A 24673-nucleotide genomic window follows, 5' to 3' on the forward strand; every position below is an offset into this window, starting at 1 on the left:
TAATCGACGTCGTAAAGCTCCGCGGCGGCGGGGAAGGGTGGCCGGCCAAAATTGAAGATGGTTTTTTTTTTTTTTTTAATGCAGGGGCAAAATGGGCAAAAAAGAGCAAAAATTTAAGTGGGGTGGTCAACTTAGTGGATTAGGGTGGTGTGAATAGCCCCCCCCCCAAATGATCATATGATCGACTCATAACTCTTATTGCAAGAGAATGCCATTGAGGCAGCCCATTGAAGACAAGAGGCTTTCAAAAATGGGTATTGGGCCAAAAACACTCTAAAGAAAAGGGTATTGGGCTTGGGCTTATAATGTTAACATGCAACGTTCCAATCTGATTGAAACGTTGCCTATTGAAACCAGAATAGTACATACCGGAGCCCAAACGACCAGATGTCCACGTGTTTAAAACCAAAATCTTGCGCAGCACGCGTTGCATGCGACTCACTCAAAACTCGTCCGATTTCCGCCTGCGTCATTCAACCCATCCACAGGCCAGAGGCCACCGACCCACTCTACTAGCCCACCTTCTTCAATTTACACCCAAGTCCCCAACCCTTACACACACACACACACACACACACACACACACACAGAGTTCTGAGTATTTTATTTTATTTATTTATTTTTTTACAGAGAGAAGCAAACAGAGGCTTCTAGAGAGAGAAAGAGCGGAAAGGAAATTAAATCAAACGTACAAATGAAAAATCCCCAATTCTGAATGGAAACCCTAGCCCTAACCCGGATCTCTCAAATCGGACCCTCCATATTCGTCTCTCTTCGGATCATCCGTTCCTCGCTGTTCTTTGCTGGAGGCTGAGACGACCCATCTCTATCGTTCACATAAGGAGAGCAGCCCACAGAGAGAGAGAGAGAGAGAGAGAGAGAGAGAGAGAGTGCGTGGTTGTGCGTGTTATGGGGAGTACGGAATCAGGTGCAGGCGATTTCAGCGTAGGATCGATCGTGTGGGTGAGGAGGAGGAACGGGTCGTGGTGGCCGGGGAAGATAGTGGGGCCCGAAGAGCTCTCCTCTTCGCATCTCACATCGCCTCGCTCTGGGACCCCCGTCAAGCTCCTTGGTAGAGAAGACGCCAGTGTGTAAGTCTCTCATCGCTTTTCTTTTTCTTTTTCTCTGAGTAAAAAGTTCTTTTATTTTAGTTGTTGGGATCTAATTCATGTTACTGTGAGCAATTTGTTAAAATGTTGGGTTATGATTGAATATCTATCTTACAAATAAGAAAATCAATGAACTTTAGCGAGTCTCTGGTCCTGTTTGTTGTATAAGATGAGTAGAAAAGCGCTCTTGTTTTTTACTTGAAGAAATTACAAAAGCCAGCGGCCAAACTCATGTATACGATAGTAAGATACTTGAGAGGAGATCCTGGAATGGAAAAGCCTTGATTAGATGTACTCTTCAGCATCTAGAGAAATAGTAAAAGCCAGTAATCTAACCCCATTCTATGCATACCTTGGTACACCTTGTATGTGGTTGTTTCTCAAAGAATAAAGAACCAAACCCCATAAAATGTAGACCTTTCACATTTTAAAGATGAGAGGTACAGGTACTTAGATGTGTCTGAACTTATTGTCTTAAGATGTAAGTACTCACACACACATATGCGTGCGCGCACACACACACACATGGAGATGCATAGTGAGTTTGGGATCTGACAGGTGATGCTATAAATAGTCCACGGTTGTGTAGACATGTAATTTGACTGATTATGATGGTCAACGATATGATGATAAGGCATCTCTTCTTATGATGAGAGCAGTGGAATCGTTTGTGTTTTGAAGCTTTTGGATGTCCTCACTTGTAGTATGTTTAAAATTCTTAATAGACTGAGGCATTTTCTTTTTACTTATACATTTTCCCATATTTTGTTTTTTTTTTTTTGGTCTGGGGCTGTTGTGAGCCTTGCATAGTTGTATGGTACAATACATAACAAATTGCACCTATGTCATCCACTTTTGCTATTCCACCTACTGTTGCCTCTTTTGCTTATCTACCTAGTGGCACTCAAATTTCTTTGAGAAATTACTTAACATTAATTTTACTAAATATGTTATTCTAGCCGGGTAGTTCTTTTTGTTTTAAACAAGAGTTGTAACAAAGTGTAATTCACCATTGTTTATTGTTGCTGATTCTTCCACTCACATGGCTGCTTTGATTTTAACGACCTTTTCTTAATAAGGATATTCTTTGTGGTATTCTTCTCAGTGATTGGTACAATTTGGAAAAATCCAAGCGTGTTAAGGCATTTCGGTGTGGTGAATTTGATGATTGTATTGAGAAGGCTGAATCCTCGCAGGGTATGCCGGTAAAAAAAAGGGAGAAATATGCACGTCGAGAAGATGCTATTCTTCATGCACTTGAACTTGAGAAGCAACTGTTGAAGAAACAAGGAAAGTTAGGTATAACTTCTGAATGCATGAACAGTAAATTATCTGGTTCTGTGAAAAAGGGGTTAGTTATATCTTCTGAAAGTTTGGGAAATGACAATGTAAAACTTGGAAACTCCAAATCACTTAAGTTTTCTAAGCGACTAGATATGTCTGATGAGATTATAGGCAGTCCTCTGCCTTCCCATAGAGCCAAAGAGGGAAATCAACTGAGTGGTGAAGATGATCATTCTGAAGTCATACCTCGGATGAGAGGCTTGCAGGATTTTGGTCTCAAAATTGCCCCTTCAAAGCGAAAACATTCATCTTATGTTGCTTCAAACGGTTCTTGGAAACCCACAGTTGATGGTACTGTTCAAGCTCTTGCTCATGGTGGTCTTAGCATGGGAGGAACAAGTCATGTGAATGGTAAACATTCTTTTGAGCAAAGGAGAAGGTCACGTGAGGGGTTGAGTGATGAATTTTTGGTCAGGAGACCTGATAAACGTCGTCCTCTTTTCCAAGTTTTGCAGAATAGTGCAAAATTAGCAGTCCCACAGTCCTTGCAACCTGACAGTGCTACTGTTTCTACTTCTGTTTCAGGAGTGGAGCAGGCAGGAGCTATTTGCAAAGCAAAGAGGAGTAAATGTGTATATTTGCCAGCTGAGTCTGGTGAATCCTTGGAGTATGAAGCAGCTCCTTCAAGCCATCTTGAGATCTCAGATTCTCCGGTTGGTACTCGCCCTCATTCCGAGTCCTTGATTGAAGAGAACACTTCTGGTTTTACAGAAGATGAATCTGATTCTTCTGAAACTGAGTCTTCTGAGTCCGCATCTGATTCTTCTGAGACTGAACCAGATATGGACGAAGAGATGCCTTTACTTTCAGGTTCAGCTTTTACTTTTCTAATAATGTCTATTAATCGTTTATCTAGTTGCGAGATTTTGCCATTGTAATAGTCATGGTGCTCGTATATATTAGGAAGATCAGCTCTATGATCCTAGCTTATAATATATCTTCTACATGAATGTTTAGCCCATCTGTTTGCAGTTTTATCCTTTGATATTAGATATACATATCATATATTTCTTACTGCCATTAAAAATATATTTTTGTAACATTACCTTGTAACAGATCTTATCCTGCCATATGCTAATTCTCTTAGTTTTCTGACCCATCTGATAAAACAAATCCTTCTACCTATCTCGTGGTGGTTGCTATTTGTCCTGTAGTATATTTAGTATATATATCATCAGTTATTACTGCTATCAAAATATGTGTTTTGGGTACCATTGTCCAAGAATGTATCTATTCTGCCATATGGCACTGTTGCATCATTCCTTATTTTTTCTTGTTTGTATTAGTTACTTTTTGCCATTATAACTTGTGAAATTCACTCATTTCATGTCATTGACTTAGTATTCTGTGCTTTGGCTTAAAGTGCTCATAATGGCTTTGCCAATTCATTTTCATCATTCTCTAAATCTTGGATGTACATGTACCTATAGAACCAGAAGTGGGAAGATATGAAGCACAAGAGCATGGAAGCATGGTTGGTGTAGAGCCTGATGAATCAACACATTCTGGTGACATGTCTCACCTCTATTCTCATGACCCTTTATTTGCTAGTGAAGCGGTGTCCAAATGGCAGTTGAAAGGGAAAAGGAATATCCGCAATCTCACGAAAAGGTCAATGGATGCAACTGATGGAAAAGGTTATTTTTATGGACCATATTCTGAAGAAAAGGTATGTGCTTTCAGCCAACGGTTGTTAGAGTTCCAAGTTTCTGTAGATCTAGTGATTTTAATGATGGTCCTCATAGGGCTAATGTGGATAAAAATGATTTTCAGCCTGAGATGATTGGACAGGACGATGGATGCTCCTTGATGTCAAGAGCTGCATCAAAGAGTCGAAACAGTGTTGGACAGAGCATGATTGATTGGGAGGACGGGACCTGGGAGGATAGGTCTGCCTGGAACGAATACTGGGATATCAAAAGAGATCGCTTTCACCCGGTATATGATGGTCGTTATCATTATCGCAGGAGGCCAAGATACTTGATAGATGTGGACTTGAAGGTCCAGGCAAGTTACCAAAAAGAGCCTGTTCCTATTGTTTCTCTGATGAGTAAGTTAAACGGGAAGGCAATAATAGGGCACCCAATCCAAATTGAAGCCTTGGAAGATGGTTCATCAAACACTCTTCTTTCGACAATTGATGATTTTGGGGATGAAGCAATTGACAATGATGGGACTACAACTCTTCCACATGCATGGAGGACTGCAAGGAGGACAGCAAATGTTCGAGTTCCGCGTCCTCATTTATTGTCTGCATTTGATGGTGATGAAGCTGCTAATGACATACCCTTTTTAGATGAAGGCAGACCACCATTTAAGAAATTAAATATAGGGAGTTCCAGTCACAAGGCAAGCCAGGTTAAGAGGAACCTTCCTCACAACTCCCGGCTTCCCAGTGATAGGAAGATCTCAAAAAAAGTGCCCAAGAAAGTAAGCTTATCGTCTAGCCAGAAAACGAGGACTTTATCTTCATTAGCCATTGAACAGAATTTTAGTAACAAGCCAATACATCATGATAGCAGTAGTTGTCAAAGGGATGGGCTGATCAAACCAGAGTCTTCTGGGCCCACTACCGTAGCTTGCATACCTGTGAAGTTAGTATTCAGTAGGTTACTTGAGAAGATCAATAGGCCGCCATCAAAAGCAGTTAGTAAAGCGGTTTTATTGACTAGCGATGTGGAGAGAAATTCATGATAGATTTACTTGTACATTGTTATATAAGTACAATAAATTTATACTGCAGCATACCATTTATTGCTAATCTCTTCTTTCCGGACAAGCAATACCCACCTGGACCCTATAAGTCAGCATTTTTCTGCTGTCTTTTTGAATAATCAGATGAAGCAAGTAACCGAGGAAGCAGCTATGTACAGCAAGCAGAGAGGTTGTCAACTACATATTTGCTGGATGTGGATTTCTGAGGAATTGAAGGAACGAAGCTCATGCATGGTAGCCAGGAAATGTAGTAGGTATAGATAGAATTCACAGGGAAATGTACATTTATTTCCATTCAATGTTATGTATCTTGGTCTGTTTTTCTTTACTAATTCAAGAAATATAGAGAAATCTGAAATGGTGGGGAATCTTTTGTAGATGTTCTATTGAATTTGTAGTTATGTAGTTATCAGAGTAATGAGGCAGGAGATATGGTCCACTGCAAGGGCAATTTAATTATGTGTTGTAGATATTTCATTCCCTTGGTGTTCTCATCTTTAAGGCTGGTTCAAGCATTACCTTTTTGAGAATTTGGAATATAGAAACTGTTTTTGTTACTTTGTTCTTTGCCTTTTTTTCTTTAAAGAAAATAATTATCCTGCTCATATTTTGTTGAAATTAATACAATCAAAGCAAAATCTACTGGAGAAGATCATGTATACAATTGTTGTACACCGTCTTTACATTAAACCTCTTGCATACTGGGAGGTTATTTGTTGAGCAGAAAAAGATATGTAAAGACGGGTGGGAATTGGAATTTCATTTTTGGCCAAAGTTTACTTTTAGTTCTTGTATTTTGAGTTAGGTTTTATTTTCGCCTCTATAGTTTTAATTGTTCTGATTTTGATCTTGTAGTTTATAAATTATTGTAATTGAAGGACATGTTAGGATTTTTGTCAATTAATTCGTTAAATTAATCATTGCATCGCTAACAGTATGTAAAATACATGACCAAAATTGAAATGATTTGTAAAGTATATGACCAAAAGCACAACAAATTTGACGATTTGATGGTTTGTAAACTACAGGACCAAAATTATAACAATTGAAACTATAGGGACCAAAGTAAAATTTAATTCAAACGACATAAACCTTAATTTTTTTGACTGTTGGTCAAATTAGAAGGGCTCTGGGTCCAACAGTTAATTTAGATTGGGCTTGATTCGGTCTGTTTCACGTTGGCATTCAAATTGCGATAGTGGGCCGGCCCAACTTGCATACGGATTTTGGATTATAAAAATGGAAAGTCATTTCCGTCCTATCCGGACCACAGTAGGACTTTTCCTGCATCGGTGGCTCACAAGACACAACATTGGAGAAGTGGTTTTGATCGTTGGGTCACACCACAGTGGATCCGAACCCTTTTGGAAAGAGGTTCACTCAGTGAATTGTCTCATTCACAGGTAGAGGGAGGAAGAATAGCTTGGAAGGGAGAGAGAGAGCTGAACCAAAACTGGTGAGTTCGTTTTCCTCTAAACTCTAAATAAAGAATGCTGTGTTTCTTGAACACACTTCTGGAATCAAATTTTATTGCGATCAAATGGTTGCATTTTCCCGACTATGATACGGCATGTTTGGTTCTGGGTGGAAAACAATTTCTTTTTCTTTTGATAGCTTGGTGGAAAACAATTGAATAGTAAAAGAAAAAATAGAACTTTTGGAAGCTTACTTAAGCATTGGTATAGATTGTAAACTGTTTCGTTCATTTTCTTTCTTCGATTTTGTTATATCATGGAAAGATTCTTTCTTTTCTCTTATTTATGCGTACTCAGAGTTTACATTCTTTGGTTTGATTAACACAAGAAAGCATGAAAATATGTGGCAGGAATTATAAAAGATGAATTGGAAAAGTGGTTGGCGTTGCCTTGCCAAATGTGGTTCGCCCTTCTGTTATACTAGAAAACCCCATCACAATGTTCTTCGTGACACTGAAAGCATTCGAGTCCGTTGCCGCTTTCAGTCTCAAAGAGGAAGTCTACCAGCAAAATCATGGCTTTATGATGGCTTGGGTGCTACTGTGACTGCAGATTTTCAAGATTTTCAGCAGAGGTTGGGGTCAAAACACAGCCGGATATCTTTATCTCGACAATTTGGGCACAAGGCTTCTAGTGATTCTGACTTGAACAGGGATATCCTTGTACAGCTCTGGGTTGCAGATGAGAAAATGAAACAAGCTAAAAGAAAAAGAAGAGGGAAAGCTGTTAAGTCTCCTAGTGAACAACTAACATACCACCATTCATCCGATCGATGGTATTCAGGTGCATCTGTTACTGAAGCAGACTCTTTTGGTCGGGGTAGACCAGTTCTGAAGCAACCACCTCCAAGTCAGTCCATCTCGGGATTCCTGAAGCCTGAATCTCCAGAAGAGGTTAATTTTTGGCTCCCTTTTTTCTTTCCGCACTTAGAAATTCAGCTTTAAAATTTATTCACAGAGCTGCAATCACATTATTTTCATTGCTTAGGGTAACAATTTTTGTAGTAAGTATCTTTGCTTAAACTAGAATGATTGCTTTTACTGTTGGAGATACATTCTCATGAATGAACATGCTATAATTGTTATGCCACATTTTCTTACTTCTGCTCATCATTTCAAGTTTCTACTATCCGAATTATTCCTCATTATTGAGTAACATGACAATGTCTTACTTGCCACTCCTTGTATTTTTTAGGCCCAGGTGATCCCTCTTCTTGCTAGATCAAATATGCTGATTACTAGGGATATAGAGTGGGCAAATCTTGCACTTGGCTTTGAGCAGGTGATTCTTGTTTCGTTCTTCTATGTGCTAATTTTAAGCACATTCTGTCATGGTCAGAAAGCTAAGATTATGTGCTTGACATTGCTTGTCTTGTATTCTCTAATTTAGATTTGCTGATATTTTGTGGTGTTTGAGAATTACATATTTGGTCACTCTTAAATTGTCAAATTGGCTTTTATTGAAAGCTCTCTTTTATTTCTATTTTTTCCCCTCCCTCTCAAATTGTTGGCGTTGAATGTTCAGCCAATCTTTTCTGAATTTATTAGGTCTGATGTATCCATTTCAAATATTTCTTGAGAACCAAGTCAGTTTTAAAGTTTGTAGAATGCTTCATCTGAGTATACAGGTTTTAAAACATTGAGAAAACAAGGTTTTTAAAGTATGGTTAACAGATGCATGACTCTCTCTCTCTCTAAATAATGTCTGCTTGTCTGCTCTGCTATATGATATTCCATCTGGGAGTATATCATTTTCCCTCAATCTGGCATTTCTTGCCTTCTTGGGCACTTCCTATTCCAACTTTCAATTCATTTTCTTGGCTTCTAGTGGCACTTCTGATACTAATTGTATTTGACATAATTCCAGGAAAATCGGTATGCAATAGTAGATGTGTGCTACCCAAAGTCGGTGAGTAATCATTATAATTCATTTCATCCTCTTGAGGTTTCCCATACTAGAAGTTTTTGTTTTAAACTAATGGCTCATTTACTGTTACTCAATGTTGTTTTGTAGCCTGTAGGTTTTATTCGTGAGCAGAGTAATGTCATTGCTAGACAGGTACATTCTAATCTAATCTCTATATCTTTTTTCAACTCTGCATTTTGATGATATTCTGTCATGTACAGTATTTGTAGCATGAGCATGATATTGTTAATAATTTTTTTTATTTTTAAAGTATTAATCTCACTAGTTAAAGTTGAGATGCTGGTCCAAATTATGGAATTACCTCCTTTTGGCCACTGGTTGCTTTTTGTGCTTTATGTTATTTTGTAGAGGTTTTCCCGCTGATGCTTGTTTATCATTTTGCAGGTGCTTCGCCTGAGACGGCCTTTTGTTGCTTATATAACTGATGCCATGGGTAATGAGCTCTTTAGGGTGAGGAAATAGTGCTTATTTTTCTTCTTTTTTCTTTTCAACAGTGTAAGAATTTGGAAGATGCTCCATTTTTGGATATCAATATTTTTCAGTTTGAGCCCACATTTTATCTTATTTAGGTTCGCAGGCCTTTTTGGTGGATAACCAGCTCAATTTATGTAGAGATCAATGGTAAGGTATGACAATTTGACATATTTCCTGTTCTTGTTTGTGACATTATTAGAGATTGTTGAGCATGTAAAATAGTATTCTGGTTGTTGATGGTGTTGGATATCTGCTACTCTCTAGGAAGTTGGCGTGGTTCACAGACGATGGCATCTTTGGAGGAGGGTGTATGATTTGTACCTGGGGTAATTTCCAATTGCCTTTTATTGTTTATCATATACTATTTATTTAAATTTATAATGAGTTACTCCATATAATCAAGGTTAGTTCCCTCTATTGCACATTGTTGCCTTACGCTGTGCTGTTGTTGAAACTGTGGTCTTATTCTTGGTGTTCCGCATTGTTTTCATCCTTTGCATGTAACCCTAAGATCAAATGGTTTGTAGGAATAAGCAGTTTGCAGTCGTTGAAAATCCTGGCTTCTGGCATTGGACTTTTACTTTGAAGGACATTGATGGGGGAGTTCTGGCTGAGATAGATCGTGACTGGAGGGGTTTTGGCTTTGAGGTTGTTTCATTGTCTAAATGTAGATAAATGGTGTTCAATTCTGGTGCTCTTTGTTTGACCTCTTCACTGTTTTCGTATTCAAAAAAATTGTTCCATAGAGAAAAGGAAAAAGAAAATGAGTTTTGGGAGTTTCTCTTGGTTGTGTATTATACTACAATGGTCAAATGATTGCTTACACCAAGACCAATGTACATAATTTTCTACCATGGTATACATTACTGTGGAAGTTGTTGACACAAGGATTAATGGTAATAAGTGGATTATAAATCATTTACTTATATTATTTTTGGTCAATATGAAATAAATATATTTAGATTTCTAATGTTACTATCTTGTGAAGAAAGTGTTTCAAGTTTTGGAGGGTGTATTTGGGAACCTAGATCTCGAGGCTTAAGGTTTTATGGCAAATTTGATCTTATGATATCATGAATCATTTTTTTGTGGTTCAGTTTTTATGCATATTTAGATTTCCTTGTCAAATTATCTTTTTCACTGGATAAACTTGAAAGCATATTAGGTTGAGATAATTCTCTGATTTAACATGAACAGTAGCCTAATGCCTTTTCTGCCAAGGCTCTTTTATTGTATTTTCAAGTTCAAATATCAGTTTTTACGTGGCCTGTCTGCAGATTATGCTGCAAACATAACAACTAATGTTTCATTATTCTTTCCTATCATACAGCTTTTTACCGATGCTGGGCAATATGTGATCCGGTTTGGGAGATCTGATCCCATCTCCAATACTGGCCCTGCTAGCCAGGTAGAGTACCCAATTGGAAAATATGTCCTCATTACTTTTGTTCATTCCATTTAATCTTTTTCCTATTTTTTGATGGCAGATTGAAGAATTGGAAGTCATTCGCCCACTGACTCTGTTGGAGAGAGCTGTAGCTGTTGCTCTTGCTATATCATTGGACAATGACTACTTCTCAAGACATGGTGGATGGTAAGCTCTTTCTTAAAACACCATTGCTAAAAATGTTTATTGGAAGTTCTGAGTTCTGACTTCGTTACGTATTTGCACATCATTACTCTTGATAACGGCAAAAGTAACTGCTTGTGCTATAAGAATTTAGAATCAATTCCAATTTATAAACTTAGACACCCCAACTTCTGTCACCTCCACATTGTTTTCATAGTTCTGTCTTGGAAATTTATATTTTTATTCTATACCTTGTATATCTTGGAGATTGTTTCAGACTTTTAGTACATTAGAATGCACACTAATTTGCTTGCATGTGTGTGTTCTTTCTTTCTTTCCTTCTTTCTTTGATCCAGGGGATTACCTTTTATTGCTGTAACCGAGTAGGTCTGGCTGGCTGTGTGCGGACGAGAATCCTTGTGGTTATGTGTTCATTTGTAATATGTGAGGGCTCGAAAAAAGTCCTGGCTGCTTTTATGCTTCTTTAGAGGTGTTCTAGTGGAGATGCTATGTTTTTGTTTCTTTTAAGCAGAGGATCATATTTCCTTGTAAAGACCCTATCTTGGTGTTCACAAGTCACTTCCGTGCAGCACAGAGACATGCCCAATACATGAAAGAAGAGAACTTTTTAATGACAAAATGTGTATTAAGTTTCCTATGTCACCCTTGATTAGCAACTTCTTAGTAATTTGATATTTTCACATCATATCTTTAACTTGAACATAAGCTCAATTATCAAAAAACTCAAATTTGAATTCGGGATTTGCATATCAACTGACAACTTAGAAAATTATAACAATGTTTTTCCATATAAGATTAAAATAGGTCATGAGTTCGATTCTATCAATGTACTAAAAGAAGAAATATGTTTTTGGGAATCAAGGAATATACATAGTTCAAGCAAATTTAGGCCTGTATTTACTTCGCTTAGAAATACTTATATCTTCTTTCTTTTGGGTCCTGTGAAAAGATTTACCACTAGTACAATGACAAAATACTTATTTTTATGTGTCGCTCAGTATCAGAAGCCGACAAATTGGAAAAGAATTCAGAGGACGACTGTAAAAGAGCAATGCTTGTAAAATTCATGGCTTAAACTATCAGTCTATCACGCAATAAGCGAATTCCTTTACCTTTCATTAAGGGCGTGTACCAAACGTGGGCTTTGTATCATAAGGAATGAGACGTCTATACACCCCCTGGAATTCGCAAACCAAACGCGTCCTTATTTTGTCAACCTTTCTGTGTCTTTTATGGTTACCAAACATTTCCATAATTGGCATCACTCAATACCATGACCAAAGAACTTCTAATATAATCATAAACAAAGAACTTCTAATATAATAACATTTAGGGCTCATTTTTTTTTTTTTTTTCTGGGTTTTGCATGTACAGTCACGAATGCATATGAAGTTTGTTCTTTGTAGATTCATTTGATTTGTGCGACAGAATATGGCTTCAGCTCTTCAAGGTATTGTACAGAATGGAATTTAATTTTGGTGGGTAAAGTTTAAACTGATGATAAAAAAGGAGAACTTAATATCTGTTCGTCAATGGATTTTAATTTTAATTTTCAGAAAGATGTCTGTGAAATTGATTGGTTGTGAATTGTTTTTTTTTTTTTTTTTTAACAGGGATGTGTGTTGTGATTATGGGTGTCAGTGGTGCTGGGAAATCGTAAGCCTTAACCTCAGCTTTTGTCCTTTTTTTTTAATAAACTTGATTTAAGAATTTGTTGCCTCTTTCATTAATCTCTGGTCCTCTGCTATCCATTCCTGTCCTCCATGGCCTTCTGCCATTTTGATTTCAACATTAGTTTGATTTTGATGATTTGGGTCTCTTGTCACCTCCAAGTGATTCCACCCAACCTCTGGTATCGCCCCCTCTCTTTCATGGCCTTCTGCGATCATGATTCCCACATTAGTTTTATGGTTTCTTGTCACCTCTTAATTATTTGAATTCACATACTGTTCAAGTGATCCAGCTTATTGTGATACAAGTAAATTATTCATTGTTAACCCTTCGCTTAAACAATGTCATTTCCACAGCTTCTATAATTCTATTATTTTCCAATCATTGTTGACAAATCACTCTCTTTCCAACCAATTCATACTTATCATGTCACATATAACCCTCAAAACCCTAATGCTGATCAATTAATAATGATAGAAGAGAAATCCCAGTTCATTCCTATAATGCTGTATCAAATGAATGTGCCACGTTTTCTCTTTTCTTGCATCATTGTTTTGCATTACATTATTCTTTCCAAAATTTAATATTTGATCCTACAACATTGCAGTTTCTGCTTCTCATGCATTTAATATTTTCTTTAACAGCACAATAGGTGAGATGCTGGCAAAGGAGACAAATTTTAGATTTATTGATGCTGATGATATCCACCCAAAATCAAACAAAGGTAGATATGTAGCTTTATATTTGATGTTGGGATTTTTTCTGATTTCCATTGAAATATCAATGTTTTGTATCTTCCTGAAATGTTCATTTCTTAAAAACAGAAAAGATGAGTAAAGGGATCCCTCTTTCAGAAGAAGATCGGATTCCTTGGCTTGAAACACTTCGGAATGCCTTAAGAGAGAATTTGGTCAATGGAAGAACTGTAATTCTTGGGTGTTCAGCTCTGCAGAACCCATACAGAGAAATTTTAAGATCCGCTGACCCTTTCTATGAACCCGGAAGTTATGCTAGTTTGGTGAAGTTCATCTTGTTGGATGCTCGGGCCGAGGTGCTGGCTGCTAGATTAGAGAAAAGAGTTGCTGAAGGGAAGCATTTCATGCCGCCTGCGCTTTTGCAGTCTCAGTTAGACTTGCTTCAGATTGATGATTCTGAGGGGATACTTAAAGTTGATGCTACATTAAGTCCTCAAAACATAGTAAATACCATCCAACGATTGATTTTTGGCGTTACCCAAAATAGGAGCCAACCTCTCTTGGTAGCAGCCTAGCAGGGAAGACTTTCCATCAAACATGGTTCTGAAAACTTTTTAATGTAAGCAAAATGGCACTTTATTTAAACTGATTGGTTGGTCGATCATATTGATCTTTATTCACTTCTGCTTAATTTTCTGTTGCCATTGTTTGGTGGTACACCTTAACCACATTTGACCATTTCTGTGAGAAACAACAGGCCATTTGAAATCAAATCACGGAAGAAGGAAACAACATGATTTCAATAAAATGGAAGGCTTGGAACCAAATTGACTCTGTGCAAATTCCCTTAAAAAAAGTTGACTTTTTCCAAATTATTAAGTCAACAATGTAGATGAAAGGCTTTAAGTCAATCCCCATTTCTGTGCTAGCCAGAAATTAATCCCTAATTCTCACCAGAAAACATTCATTGAAGTCCATGTTCCTTTCCTGGTGTAGTCTCTTCTACACTGCAAGTGGAGGTCCACAGAGTTCAGTGACTATAAAGCTAGAAGAAAAAATTCGAGTACCGACTAACATGCTTGGAGAAATCAAGAGATTCATCCACATCTTCTGACAATTTTTCCAAGATGATGAGTTTCCTATCTATCTTGAGCACCCCATTGCATGACATAGGAAGTGACTCATTTGCATGTTATATCTTAATTCCAAGTAATATAAGATGTTGTTCTTTTAACGGTTTAACCATGGACGAGGAAAATATATGACAAGCACGAGAAAAAGAGGAAACACAGGATGTTGACGTGGTTCGGCAATTTGCCTACGTCCACAGGGTAGGAGATTGAAATCCACTATTGACTAAATAATTACAAGGATTTCCTACCACTCTTATACAGGGGAATTGTACAAAGAATATGGACTGAGATTGTTGTGCACGTTTGAGAGACGTTTGATGAAAGAAAAGTTAAAATCACAACAAACTATTTCATTCTAATTTGCCGCGTCAAAGGAATAACACTGAAGCTAGTCCTGGTTCAGCATCACAACTGTTTCTGGTCCACAAACCTCCATCTGATGATGTAATTCCTCATGACTTGATCAGCGGAATAATACTGAAGCTGGTCCTGGTTCAGCATCACAACTGTTTCTGGTCCACAAACCTCCATCTGATGATGTAATTCCTCATGACTTGATCAGCGGATACGACTCAAATTGGCAAAAGGCTCACGGTTAACAGCTTTGGGAGCTTGTTTAGCCACCTCAGGGACCCCAAAAACATTCCAGAATCTCAGTGTTTCATCAGCAGCTGCCGATGCCACGGTGCAACCATCTGGGCTCTGAAGACATTTACAACATAAAAAGATTTAGTTTGTTGTCTGAGAGGAAACATGATTTATAACAAAATACATTTATAAGGTTGTTAATAACTGATTCATTACCTGCGCCATATAAAGAACTCTGGAAGTATGGCCAGTGAGTTCTGCCATTTTAACCATTGAAGGGTATTTCCAAAGAGTAAGCTGATTCTGGGTAAACCCATGTGAGCTAAGCAGTTCTCGTTCATTCTTGTTCCATAGCAAAGAACAAACCTGAGAGCCAGTGTCGATTGAGTTCACGCATGCACCAGTGTGAGTATTCCAGAACTTTATGCACCGGTCACCCCCGCCCCCACCAGAAGCTAGCAAATTGCCCTGGAAAGGACACCAAGCAAGGGCTTTTACAGCAGCAGTATGGTCCTCAAGCCTGTGAAGCCACTGTGTTGGTGAATTTGAAGATGCCACTGATCTGTCCCATATATAGAGGAGGTTATCATTTCCTCCACTTGCTAATTGCTGGCCAGAGGCCGACCATTTAAGCCCACAAACCTCTTGTTCATGTCCCCTGTATGTCTCAACAATGTGAGATCTAATTCTTACATCATTATTAACGATACAACCATCCATTCCTCCAGTTGTAAGAATGTGATTGTTCCATGCCAATGAGCCTACTCGCGATCTGTGGCAACCTCTCAAAGTTCTCAGCTGAAGAAACATCACAATAACCATAAACAACATTAGCACACTACAATATAATGGAAAGGGAGGAGGAATATGAAAAGTACAAGGATTTATAACAAACCTGTCGATTGGCAGTTGAGTCCCATAATTGTACTTCAGAATTGTTCAGTCCAATGGCAATGTGCTTACCATCGGGAGCCCAGCTGATGCTGGTAACAGGTCCGACTTCCTCATCGAATGTGGCTAGTTCCGAAGTAGAACCATCATTAGCATCCCACAAATAAACTGTGCTCCCAAGAGCTATTGCTAGAACATTGCAGCTACCCCAATCCAACAAATTCAGGTAGTAATCATCCACAAGGTCAGGAGCATCCAATGTCCTCTCTGATGTCTGCATATATCAAATCAAAAGTAGTTAGACCACAAGAAATGCTTTTGGCACATAAGAACTTCGAAAATTGAAATACAAGTTGAAGCAATATTAATCCATAAGATCAAATAAAAAATACGCACTTGAGGAATGTGTCTGCGGGCCTTCGCTGGTTTATCCTGTGGTAGAGAAGAGAAGAACTCCCTTGGGATCGGCTCTACTGGGGTAGGAGGCTTGTTCTTGAAAGCAAGGATTCGAGGCCGATTCATGTTGAAGGCTTCTGCCAAGTGTTTCTGATAGGCTTCTCTGGATGGGGAGGAGCTCATAGATGGGTTTTCCTTACCTTTCCTGCCTTCAGTGAGCATGTAGTGTGCATAATCAAAATCCATTGCTGATCGGTTTGGTATGAATCTGTCCAACTGGTAGTCACAAAAAGAGTACATCAGAACATCAAATAAAAGAATGAAACTGTAACCCCTTTTTGCATAATCAAATCAAGATTAGAATTATATTTCAAGTTCAATTTTAAGATTAAATTATAATCAAATCAAGATTATAATTCAAATTCAGAGGCCCCCAAACCCTAATAATCTAATATTCACAAATTAAAGTCCAATCAATAACGAAAATCCCAATTCAAGGTAAAACAGAACCCTAATTTCATTTTCAGCTATTAATCAAACACATGGAACCCTAATAAAGATATCTACTTGTTAACGAAACTTACATTTTCCCGGGAATTTCTTCTCTGAAGAAACTGTTCTTGAAGAGGGCACCTAGATTGTGACTTCAAGTTGGATGAAGAATTCATTGATCCTGCATCCATTATGTTTAATACCCACAAAAGAATATATATATATATATAGATGTATATCGCAAAAGAAGACAATAAGAAAGAAACAGAGAGAGCAAATTTGAAAAAACTCAGCAAAAATATTAATCAGTGTATAAAAACCAAAGCCTGCAAAAGAGAGTTAGATTGAAGAAACCCAAAACGAAGTTATAACTGCGCAGAAAAGAGAGTTGGAGGCCGCGTTATTAGATCACTGAGCGTTGCAAAGAACTGCGTCTTCACAGAGAGAGAGAGAGAGAGAGAGAGAGAGAGAGAGAGAGAGAGAGAGAGAGAGAGAGAGAGAGAGAGAGAGAGCGTGAGTGAGTGAGCAATATTAGGTTGAATCAGTGAGTTTATATAATGATGAAGGGGATGATTAGGGTTTTTACTTTTTAGTGGCATATTATATCTAATTCCAGAAGGAATATTTCGGATTTGGAAAACCTGCAACGGCTACATTTCATAGAGCCGTTGTAATTTTATGGGACAAAAATGCCCCTGTGATACCGCCATCGCTACAGTAGTCAGACCATCCACATTCAGGGGTACTCTAGTAAATAGATCATTTGCCACATGCACATTGGTCAAATACAGGCTATACAGCGCACCGTAGAGTTGGAATCCGGAAATCAGGCAAAAAAAAAAATCATCATTTTGAAAATCAAGATAAAAAAGTATGCTATTAAAATTTCCTATTAAAAAAGATATTATGCTAATTAAAATTGAAAGTGTCATTAACATTCCATAATTTCCTCTATTAAAAAAATATTTATTTACAATTATTCTTTTTTATCGGAATTTTTTTTTGCCACTTTTTTTATCGAATTTTAAATATAAGAAATCTCTGAAGAGAAATATTACTAAACTACTAGACCAAAGATTAAAAGGAAGAAAAGCTTATTTGGATGCCTGGCATTCAAAACTATAGGAAAATCAAAGGAAAAATGCAGGATTAATGTTTAACGATAATTGGAGAAATTGAAGAGTAGGTTTTTTTTTTCCTAATTTTTATGAAAAGGAAAAAACAAGTTAGTAAGACAAGCTTTTGATTTTAAATTTGGCAAATTTTGGAGGACAAAATAAGAAAATTAAAGTTTAAGGAGATAAAGTGAGAAAAAGTCTTACTTTAAGAGAACATTAGTGTGAATAAATCTTATAATAATATAGATTATTTATCATAATCTTACGTGTACTAATATATTTAATGCACCAAATATTGATTTTTTCTAACTATACTAATGTACTTCTATTGTGTCAATTTTAACAAAATACCTCCCTTATTCCATATATTTCTGCCAAATTAATAGCAAACTAGATAATCAAGAATGAGGACAAAGTTTGCCAATCCATCCGTTCCATGCAATATGCCTGAATCTCTATACTTGGAGATACTACTACCATGGATTGTGGAGATGGACCCCAAAGCATTTTCCTTAGGTTCAAATAATCCATACAGCTCACACATTCGTTTCGTGGACAATGTCAAGTGGTTGGTATCTACAAATACAATCCTAATGACCCCTACCGACAAAACCAATACAGTGATTTTACCTATATGGCTACATGCTACCAATACAACAGACTGAGACGAAAAAACTACCCATTTATGCCAACCATAACATCTTCAAAGAATTGATCATCCGTAGGCTCATAGCATAATATCTAGTGATGGAACACGAATAACTGAACCACGATATCCACAAATCATGTGAATTGCCGTCTCATATATGTGTCTTCATGGATAAAAACCGGTTCTTGAGTATTATTCTGTGGTGGGAACTGGGGTTGCCCCATAGCTACTGCCCCCTGATTAGGAACTGAACTGCCCCATGGATTGCTACTGTTCTTGGCTGAATTTAGGGTGACATAATAGAGAATTCCTAGTGCCACACTTGCAAGGGACAAAACGGCACCTCCAGCAAACACTCCGCGTTTCACAACATAACAGTAGTAGTTGCCAAAGTACATGCTTTCTAGACCATGTCGATCATTAAGTGCAGCACCAGTGAGCAGCAGAAGAAACGCTATAACAAACGTGAACCTGCACCGGTGTGGAGTAAAACACATGCATTGTTAATCCATTTTAAACTGATATACAAGTTGCACGCCAACTGAAGTGTACAGTTAGATACACCCATAATAAGAGGTGATAGAAGTATCAATGTTTTTTGGAAAAACAAAAAATGTGCATGTGATTTTTAACTAGAAAACAACAACAGCAGCAGCAGCAACAATAAGAAACTGGCAAGACATTGGACTCACCAATCTTGTTTTACCATTTCAGCCTGTCAAGGGACAAACCCTCAAAACCAACCATGCCTTTGACTTTTGCATTAGCAGCCTAAGTAATTTCCTCATGATAATATAATTTCACAAAGGATGATACTAAAAAATATCAAAAGGGAAGAAGTGTTCTATCACCAAGTTGTAGTTGTAAATTACCAGGAAACAACGAAGCAGACCAGGGCTATCGTCCAGTTAGAGTTGGAAGGATGGGGGCTCCTCTTGCAACAAATGCACCCTGTTGAAACATTTATAATTATTTGAGCTACCAAAAGAGCCACTGCAGCAGTTACACCAAGAGCGAGAGCTGGGCTCCGAGGGTATTCACATTGAGTAGCAGAGACAAATTGAACCTGAGAACCCTGTAGGAGTATAAAATAAAGTAAGATCAGAGCATTTTAAGCATCATTTCCATCATACAAACTAAGAGTAGTGTTGACAAAGAATATAAGAGGTCAACCAAGAAAAGATGTAACCACCACATAAGAGATACTTGTTTAAAGTTTAAGCAATCTCTCCATAGTTCATACTGAAAAATGACTTGTGAGCATATCTTAACAGATTGAGGTCTACCAACACTAACCGCCAAATGGGAAGGGAATGCATACTCTCTCTCCAACTCTCTTTTAAGTTTTAACCTCCATCTCAGATTCACACACAGACACAGCTCTCCCGCACCCTCATTTTGGAACCAAAAGGTTTAAGCATTAAAATCAAATAAAGACTTGAAGTTCATGTAAAAAATTTCTCCCTTTAACCTCCATCTCAGATTCTCACACAGACGCAGCTTTTTCTGCACCCTCATTTTGGAACCCAAAAGTTCAAGCATTAAAATCAACTAAATAGTAGCGGAGAAAGGGGAAAATGCTGAAGTCGGCTAAGAAAAAATAAATAAATTTGTTATTCAGCTAAACTAAATAGATGAGGAGAGTGCCGAATAAAAATTAAAAATTGTCTCAGCTTTCCCAACAGGAACTTGAAAGCAAACGCAGTAGAAGCAAGATAATCACAAGGAGTGAATTAAATGCAACAAAATAAACCATCTAAAATTATTCTCCATTTGGACCAAGCAAATAAGAAATTAAAGCGTCAAACTCGAAAATTTTCGTCCTTTAAGGTTCACTCTACCATGTCTAACACAGCTCCATGGCTTGGTTTTTAGAATAATCCAAAATGAACCAAATAAAAGACTATATAAAACGAAATTCCTCTTTCACTTTCCTCAGTTTTCCGAGCAAACAAACAGAGGTTAGTATATGAACAGAAAAGAAACAATTTTAAAGGAACCCATGTGAGAAAAAAACAAGAAGATCTAAGCAAAACCCAGTTCACTTTTTTACTGTACCTTGATTCTTGTTGCCTCAGCACCAAAACCAGTAGCAGCTGATAAGAGCCCCAATAATCCCACTGCGCAGCACACCAACAGTACCTTTCTCTCCATCTCGCTCTCCAAAATCTCTACTCTCACTCCTTCTCCCCTTCTCGCTATTTGGGCTTAAAGTTTGGTTCTTTGTCTGAAGAAACGTAAAGGTGAGTTGCGTAAATAATTATGTTGTGGATGTGGAAGATGAGGAGCTCGGGAACAAATTGAGCAATACAATTGAATAAGTTAAAAACGCCAAAAGATAAGAAAAGGTTAAAGCTATAATATTCTTCGCTTACAATGGATTAAAATATAGTGGCACGCATTTATATTATAGAATAGACGTATAGTATAATTTTGCTACCTAAGTATAAATTATTATCCTCCAGTTAATATGTATTGTTTTGTACACATAATTGTCATGATTACTTTTATAGTAAAGATAATATGAAATGAAAATTGCAAAAAGGTCGGTTTGTTTACTTAGTTTTGACTAAAGTTTGAATTATGAGGCATGCCATAGAAAGTGTTTAAGAGATTCTATAGCTAAGGTTTGTATTTTATAATTATTTTTTGTCATCTGTATTTTAAAAAATTATATAAATTTCATCTCAAGACTAAAAGCATGGGGATAATATTATTAATTCGTCACATATTTAAGTATAATTGATAGATTAACTTATATTGTATTGACTTTTCAATGCTTTAGAATAAGATGGATAACAATTTTTTGTAAATTACTGGATTGTCTATGAAGAAACTTACCAAGGTACCAAAAGGTTCAGTTATCAACAGAACCTGATATAGCCACGTCATATTTGACATATATAAGATACATATATTAAATTGATTTATGTTTCAGTAAAATTATAAATATATATTTTAAAATTATTATCTGAGATTTTCTCAATTTTGTTATATAGTTTGAGCTATTCAATGAGCCCGCCCATGTGCAGATACTTAATCTATAGTTTATAATATTTTATAAGAACCTCTGGCTTTGAGCTTTAAATATTTTATGGAATGTATATTCTTCAAATGTATGAGAGAAAAATATATTTTAAACATATTAAATGATATCTACATTGGACTGATCGTCTTCGAAAGATAAAGCAAAAATTTGGCATAAACTATTGAGAAAACTAATGATATAAAGATTGTTGGTCATAGACTCATAAATCAAGTTTTCATGGGTTTATTTATATCTATATGAAACTAGTGATTCTTCCTCTGTAAAAACAAATAATTCATCTTTTGAAATCCAATTCATCTTTGTGATTCATATTTATTCCTAAAAAAAATAGAATCAAAATCCCATTAAGTAGGCCAACTCTATAAACAAAATATCAATAGGAAAAGTAACATCAAAGATAGGAACTGCAAGCTTAGACAATAGTACAATACTTCAGTTTGAACGCGTGTTGATTGGCCTAGCATATTCACTTGCACGAAATATTGAAACTTTCAACACAAATTCCTTACTGCTGATCAGCTCAAACACACAAACATCTCCTTCCTTTAAATTATTGTCCATGGAGAATTCGGGCCATCCAGCGCTTATCTTTTTAATCCCACGTTGAACCTTCAAGTTCTTGTAAGTGCAGCGAACGCGCCACTGCTTTCCATTAGAGTCCTCAAGTTTAATGAAGGTTGGACTTCCAAGCATATGATTCTTAACGAATTCTGTAGGCACAAGCTGCACAAAAAATAAAATTTGCAACTAATTACGCTTATTTTAAGTTAAAACTGGAAAACCTCAAGAGCAAATTGTGTGTGACTGCGTGTCTTTACCACGAATTTCAACATGTTATAATAGCGCATGATAGCCAGAAAAGAAGGATTTTGAGGCTTAAATGCTCTGGCAGCGCTGACCGCCCTCTTGGTTTCTTTGGACATCGCCAACTTTTTTAATTTAAAAGAGAGATACATAGTACTATTTTCGAGAATTCCTGCATTTTCTTCATGTTCCACAGACAACTCATGTGAGTGGGAGGTTCCATTTTCATTCAATATGACTTGCTCTAGTTTTATGTCCGCCTCCTCATCTTCATATGTATGTCTTTTGCTCCTATTCTCACAGGCATGCTGAAATTCTGAATACTTCAAGGATGCAGCAGTTTTGTTCCTTTTCTCATGGACCATGCCTGCATATTCAGCTTCACGAAATACTGAAACTTTCAGCACACCGTCCTTTTTTATTAGCTCAAAGAGGCAGACATCTCCTTGCTCCAAATTATTCTCTTTCAAAAACTCAGTGCACCCCCCCTTGCCAATTCTTGAAACTGCATAGGCACCATCTGGCGAAAAGCCTTGGACATCCCACTGCTTTCCGTTAGAATCCTGAAGTTTGATGGATTCTGACCACCCGCTCATATATTTTTTAGCAAACTTACTAGGCACACGCTGCACAAATGAAACAAAAAGCATGAAAGTAAGCATATTTCTGTGCAACTGGAAATTTTAAAAAATACATCATACTGTATGGCTTTACCAGATAGCGCATAACGAAATTATATGACCGCAATATAACGCTGAAAAAAGGATTTTTTGGCTTGAACATTCTGGCAGCATGGATCACCTTCTCACTTTCTTCGGACGTCATATTGCATCTTCTAGGAGAAGCGTAAGATAATATGTTACTTATAAGAGACAATTCTTCATCATCATTCTGTTTTGTTGGTAACTCATGCGAGCAAGGCATTCTATTTTCATTCAAATTGGCTCGCTTTGATTTCTTCACATCACTCAAGTCTATTATGTCTGCCTCAGCTTCATGCTTAAACTTTTTTCTCCTTGTCTCATTGGCAGACTGAGATACCAAGCACTCCATGGAAGCGGCACCTCTTTTGAGACACTTGTTGAGTCTCAAGCCAGACTCCAAAGAATGCCTGACCTGATTTTGCTGAGACATTGGTTTGTGCCTTTTCCTGGTGGAAGCATCTTCCATTTGATCTACACGTTTGCCTTTGATGGAGGCTTGAGAAGGGGGAGTTATGGCATCTAAAATTTCTATAGAATCATTATCATCTTCCGCACCCTCTTCATGAAACCCATTACAATGCACATCGCAATTGTGTTCTTGATTGCTACTTGGACCAATACATGGGTAGTCAATCTCAGAAGCTGACCTATCAAAAATACAAACATGAAATTTTGAATCGCCTTCAAACCTAAAGACTAACAAGTGCCCATAACAAAGAGAATGGTATTCTGCAAATTCCTGCCAACCGTCAACAAACCAAATCTCTCTCTTAGCTCTTTTCAAACCTACTTGCCAAACACGACCAGTGGGAACAGTAAGTGTAGCCACATTAGAGAGTTCATTCCCAAATTCCCTTGCAAACTTTTCTGGGATCCTCTACAGGCACCAAAATAAGTTAGACTCTGTTAGTTTCATAGAAAAATGGAAATGTATTTCTTAAATTGTAAAAACAAATCAAAAGCTAAACCAAAAACAATTTTAACATCGTACAATTACTTTATGGCATGCAAAGTGTATCACAATTCACAAACAGAAAGCCAAAGCGAAAGAAAGAAAGGTTTTTTAATCTTTTAAAATCGTTCAATTACTTAATCAATGGCATGCAAAGTGTATCACTTTTACAAGAACACTTTTTTCAACTCAAATGTTCTGATTTAAGTAATCGTTTTTCACTTGCATGTCAAGCAAGTGTTAATTGGAGACAATGTATTCATTCACATCCGAATTATTCACAGCCCTAGTGGCTAATGGTGATTACCACTTACCAGGAGACAAAATAAAAAGTTGATAACAAAGCACCTCAAGCATTGAAAAACGGCACTGATTTTAATCTTTAATTAAAAAAAAAAAAAAAATTGTCAATAATAATAATACGCAATCAACACACAGACACGCGCTATGAAGACGCAAATCATTCCTCAGTATTTTCCAAGTAACCAAACAGAGCATAACATGGTTGTTACCAGTTTCTGGTCGTCAATGTTGGAGGAAGCTATTATCTTGAAAAATTGCCGCGGTATGCTCACCGTCGAATCCGACGGCCGGAGATAATTCTCGTCAGGCCCCATACCCCCCAGGTGAGTCTTTGGCGAAGTCGCCATTGCCATTCCAACGAAATTAACCAAAAAGCTTTCCTATTCGGCTTTGGAGTCTGAATTTTGGTCCACTGCTTTGACGACAGAGCTCAGTGGCATTGGACCCCGTGGGATTTTGTTCTTTCCTTTTTCCAAGCCTAGATTTGGGCTTTGGCGGTTTGACGAAGGCCCATGATTACAGACTTCCTCCTTTGGTTGAAATTGTTGGGTAATTGATATCAATCGCTAATATCAATCAGATTAGGACGCAATT

The 24673-nt window shown here is 37.3% G+C and overlaps 6 protein-coding genes across 10 annotated transcripts; 3 read left to right on the top strand and 3 right to left on the bottom strand.

The window, feature by feature from the left end:
* Positions 1 to 605: 605 nt before the first annotated feature.
* LOC147289105 (Tudor/PWWP/MBT superfamily protein) lies at positions 606 to 5536 on the top strand. Of its 4 annotated transcripts, none has more exons than XM_086236203.1 (5): positions 609 to 1091; positions 2215 to 2804; positions 2979 to 3263; positions 3884 to 4122; positions 4227 to 5536. In XM_086236203.1, exons 1-5 carry the CDS (start codon positions 910 to 912, stop codon positions 5145 to 5147), a joined length of 2217 nt encoding a protein of 738 aa, XP_086092329.1. In that variant the 5' UTR covers positions 609 to 909; the 3' UTR covers positions 5148 to 5536. The 4 variants fall into 4 exon arrangements, with proteins under 4 accessions (XP_086092328.1, XP_086092327.1, XP_086092329.1 ...); XM_086236204.1 differs by having other exon boundaries at positions 610 to 1091; positions 2215 to 2408; XM_086236202.1 differs by having other exon boundaries at positions 606 to 1091; positions 2215 to 3263; positions 4245 to 5536.
* A 952-nt stretch (positions 5537 to 6488) lies between these two features.
* Positions 6489 to 11271, top strand: LOC147289106 (scramblase-like protein). Its single transcript, XM_086236205.1, has 12 exons — positions 6489 to 6624; positions 6994 to 7536; positions 7838 to 7924; positions 8510 to 8551; positions 8657 to 8701; positions 8954 to 9019; positions 9139 to 9195; positions 9308 to 9369; positions 9571 to 9691; positions 10374 to 10451; positions 10531 to 10637; positions 10970 to 11271. Exons 2-12 carry the CDS (start codon positions 7006 to 7008, stop codon positions 10998 to 11000), a joined length of 1227 nt encoding a protein of 408 aa, XP_086092331.1. The 5' UTR covers positions 6489 to 6624; positions 6994 to 7005; the 3' UTR covers positions 11001 to 11271.
* A 580-nt stretch (positions 11272 to 11851) lies between these two features.
* On the top strand, positions 11852 to 13696 carry LOC147289107 (P-loop containing nucleoside triphosphate hydrolases superfamily protein). 2 transcript variants are annotated; one of them, XM_086237919.1, is made up of 4 exons: positions 11855 to 12084; positions 12248 to 12290; positions 12950 to 13029; positions 13130 to 13696. In XM_086237919.1, exons 1-4 carry the CDS (start codon positions 12066 to 12068, stop codon positions 13573 to 13575), a joined length of 588 nt encoding a protein of 195 aa, XP_086094045.1. In that variant the 5' UTR covers positions 11855 to 12065; the 3' UTR covers positions 13576 to 13696. The 2 variants fall into 2 exon arrangements, with proteins under 2 accessions (XP_086094046.1, XP_086094045.1); XM_086237920.1 differs by lacking the exon at positions 12248 to 12290 and having other exon boundaries at positions 11852 to 12084.
* A 571-nt stretch (positions 13697 to 14267) lies between these two features.
* Positions 14268 to 16917, bottom strand: LOC147289108 (cell division cycle 20.1, cofactor of APC complex-like). Its single transcript, XM_086236970.1, has 5 exons — positions 16593 to 16917; positions 16009 to 16284; positions 15617 to 15886; positions 14938 to 15519; positions 14268 to 14835 (listed from the first exon to the last, which is right to left on the bottom strand). Exons 1-5 carry the CDS (start codon positions 16689 to 16691, stop codon positions 14692 to 14694), a joined length of 1371 nt encoding a protein of 456 aa, XP_086093096.1. The 5' UTR covers positions 16692 to 16917; the 3' UTR covers positions 14268 to 14691.
* Positions 16918 to 17943: 1026 nt separating this feature from the next.
* Positions 17944 to 20546, bottom strand: LOC147289109 (transmembrane protein, putative (DUF1218)). Its single transcript, XM_086237711.1, has 3 exons — positions 20326 to 20546; positions 19140 to 19342; positions 17944 to 18738 (listed from the first exon to the last, which is right to left on the bottom strand). The coding sequence occupies exons 1-3, from the start codon at positions 20419 to 20421 to the stop codon at positions 18402 to 18404; spliced, it is 636 nt and encodes a 211-aa protein (XP_086093837.1). The 5' UTR covers positions 20422 to 20546; the 3' UTR covers positions 17944 to 18401.
* A 1077-nt stretch (positions 20547 to 21623) lies between these two features.
* LOC147289110 (B3 domain-containing transcription factor VRN1-like) lies at positions 21624 to 24672 on the bottom strand. Its single transcript, XM_086237903.1, has 4 exons — positions 24289 to 24672; positions 22835 to 23701; positions 22135 to 22746; positions 21624 to 22039 (listed from the first exon to the last, which is right to left on the bottom strand). The coding sequence occupies exons 1-4, from the start codon at positions 24430 to 24432 to the stop codon at positions 21749 to 21751; spliced, it is 1914 nt and encodes a 637-aa protein (XP_086094029.1). The 5' UTR covers positions 24433 to 24672; the 3' UTR covers positions 21624 to 21748.
* Position 24673: the final 1 nt, after the last annotated feature.

This window comes from Dryas octopetala, chromosome 3 (genome assembly GCF_963921425.1).
Source record: "Dryas octopetala chromosome 3, drDryOcto1.1, whole genome shotgun sequence".
NCBI lineage: Eukaryota > Viridiplantae > Streptophyta > Magnoliopsida > Rosales > Rosaceae > Dryas > Dryas octopetala.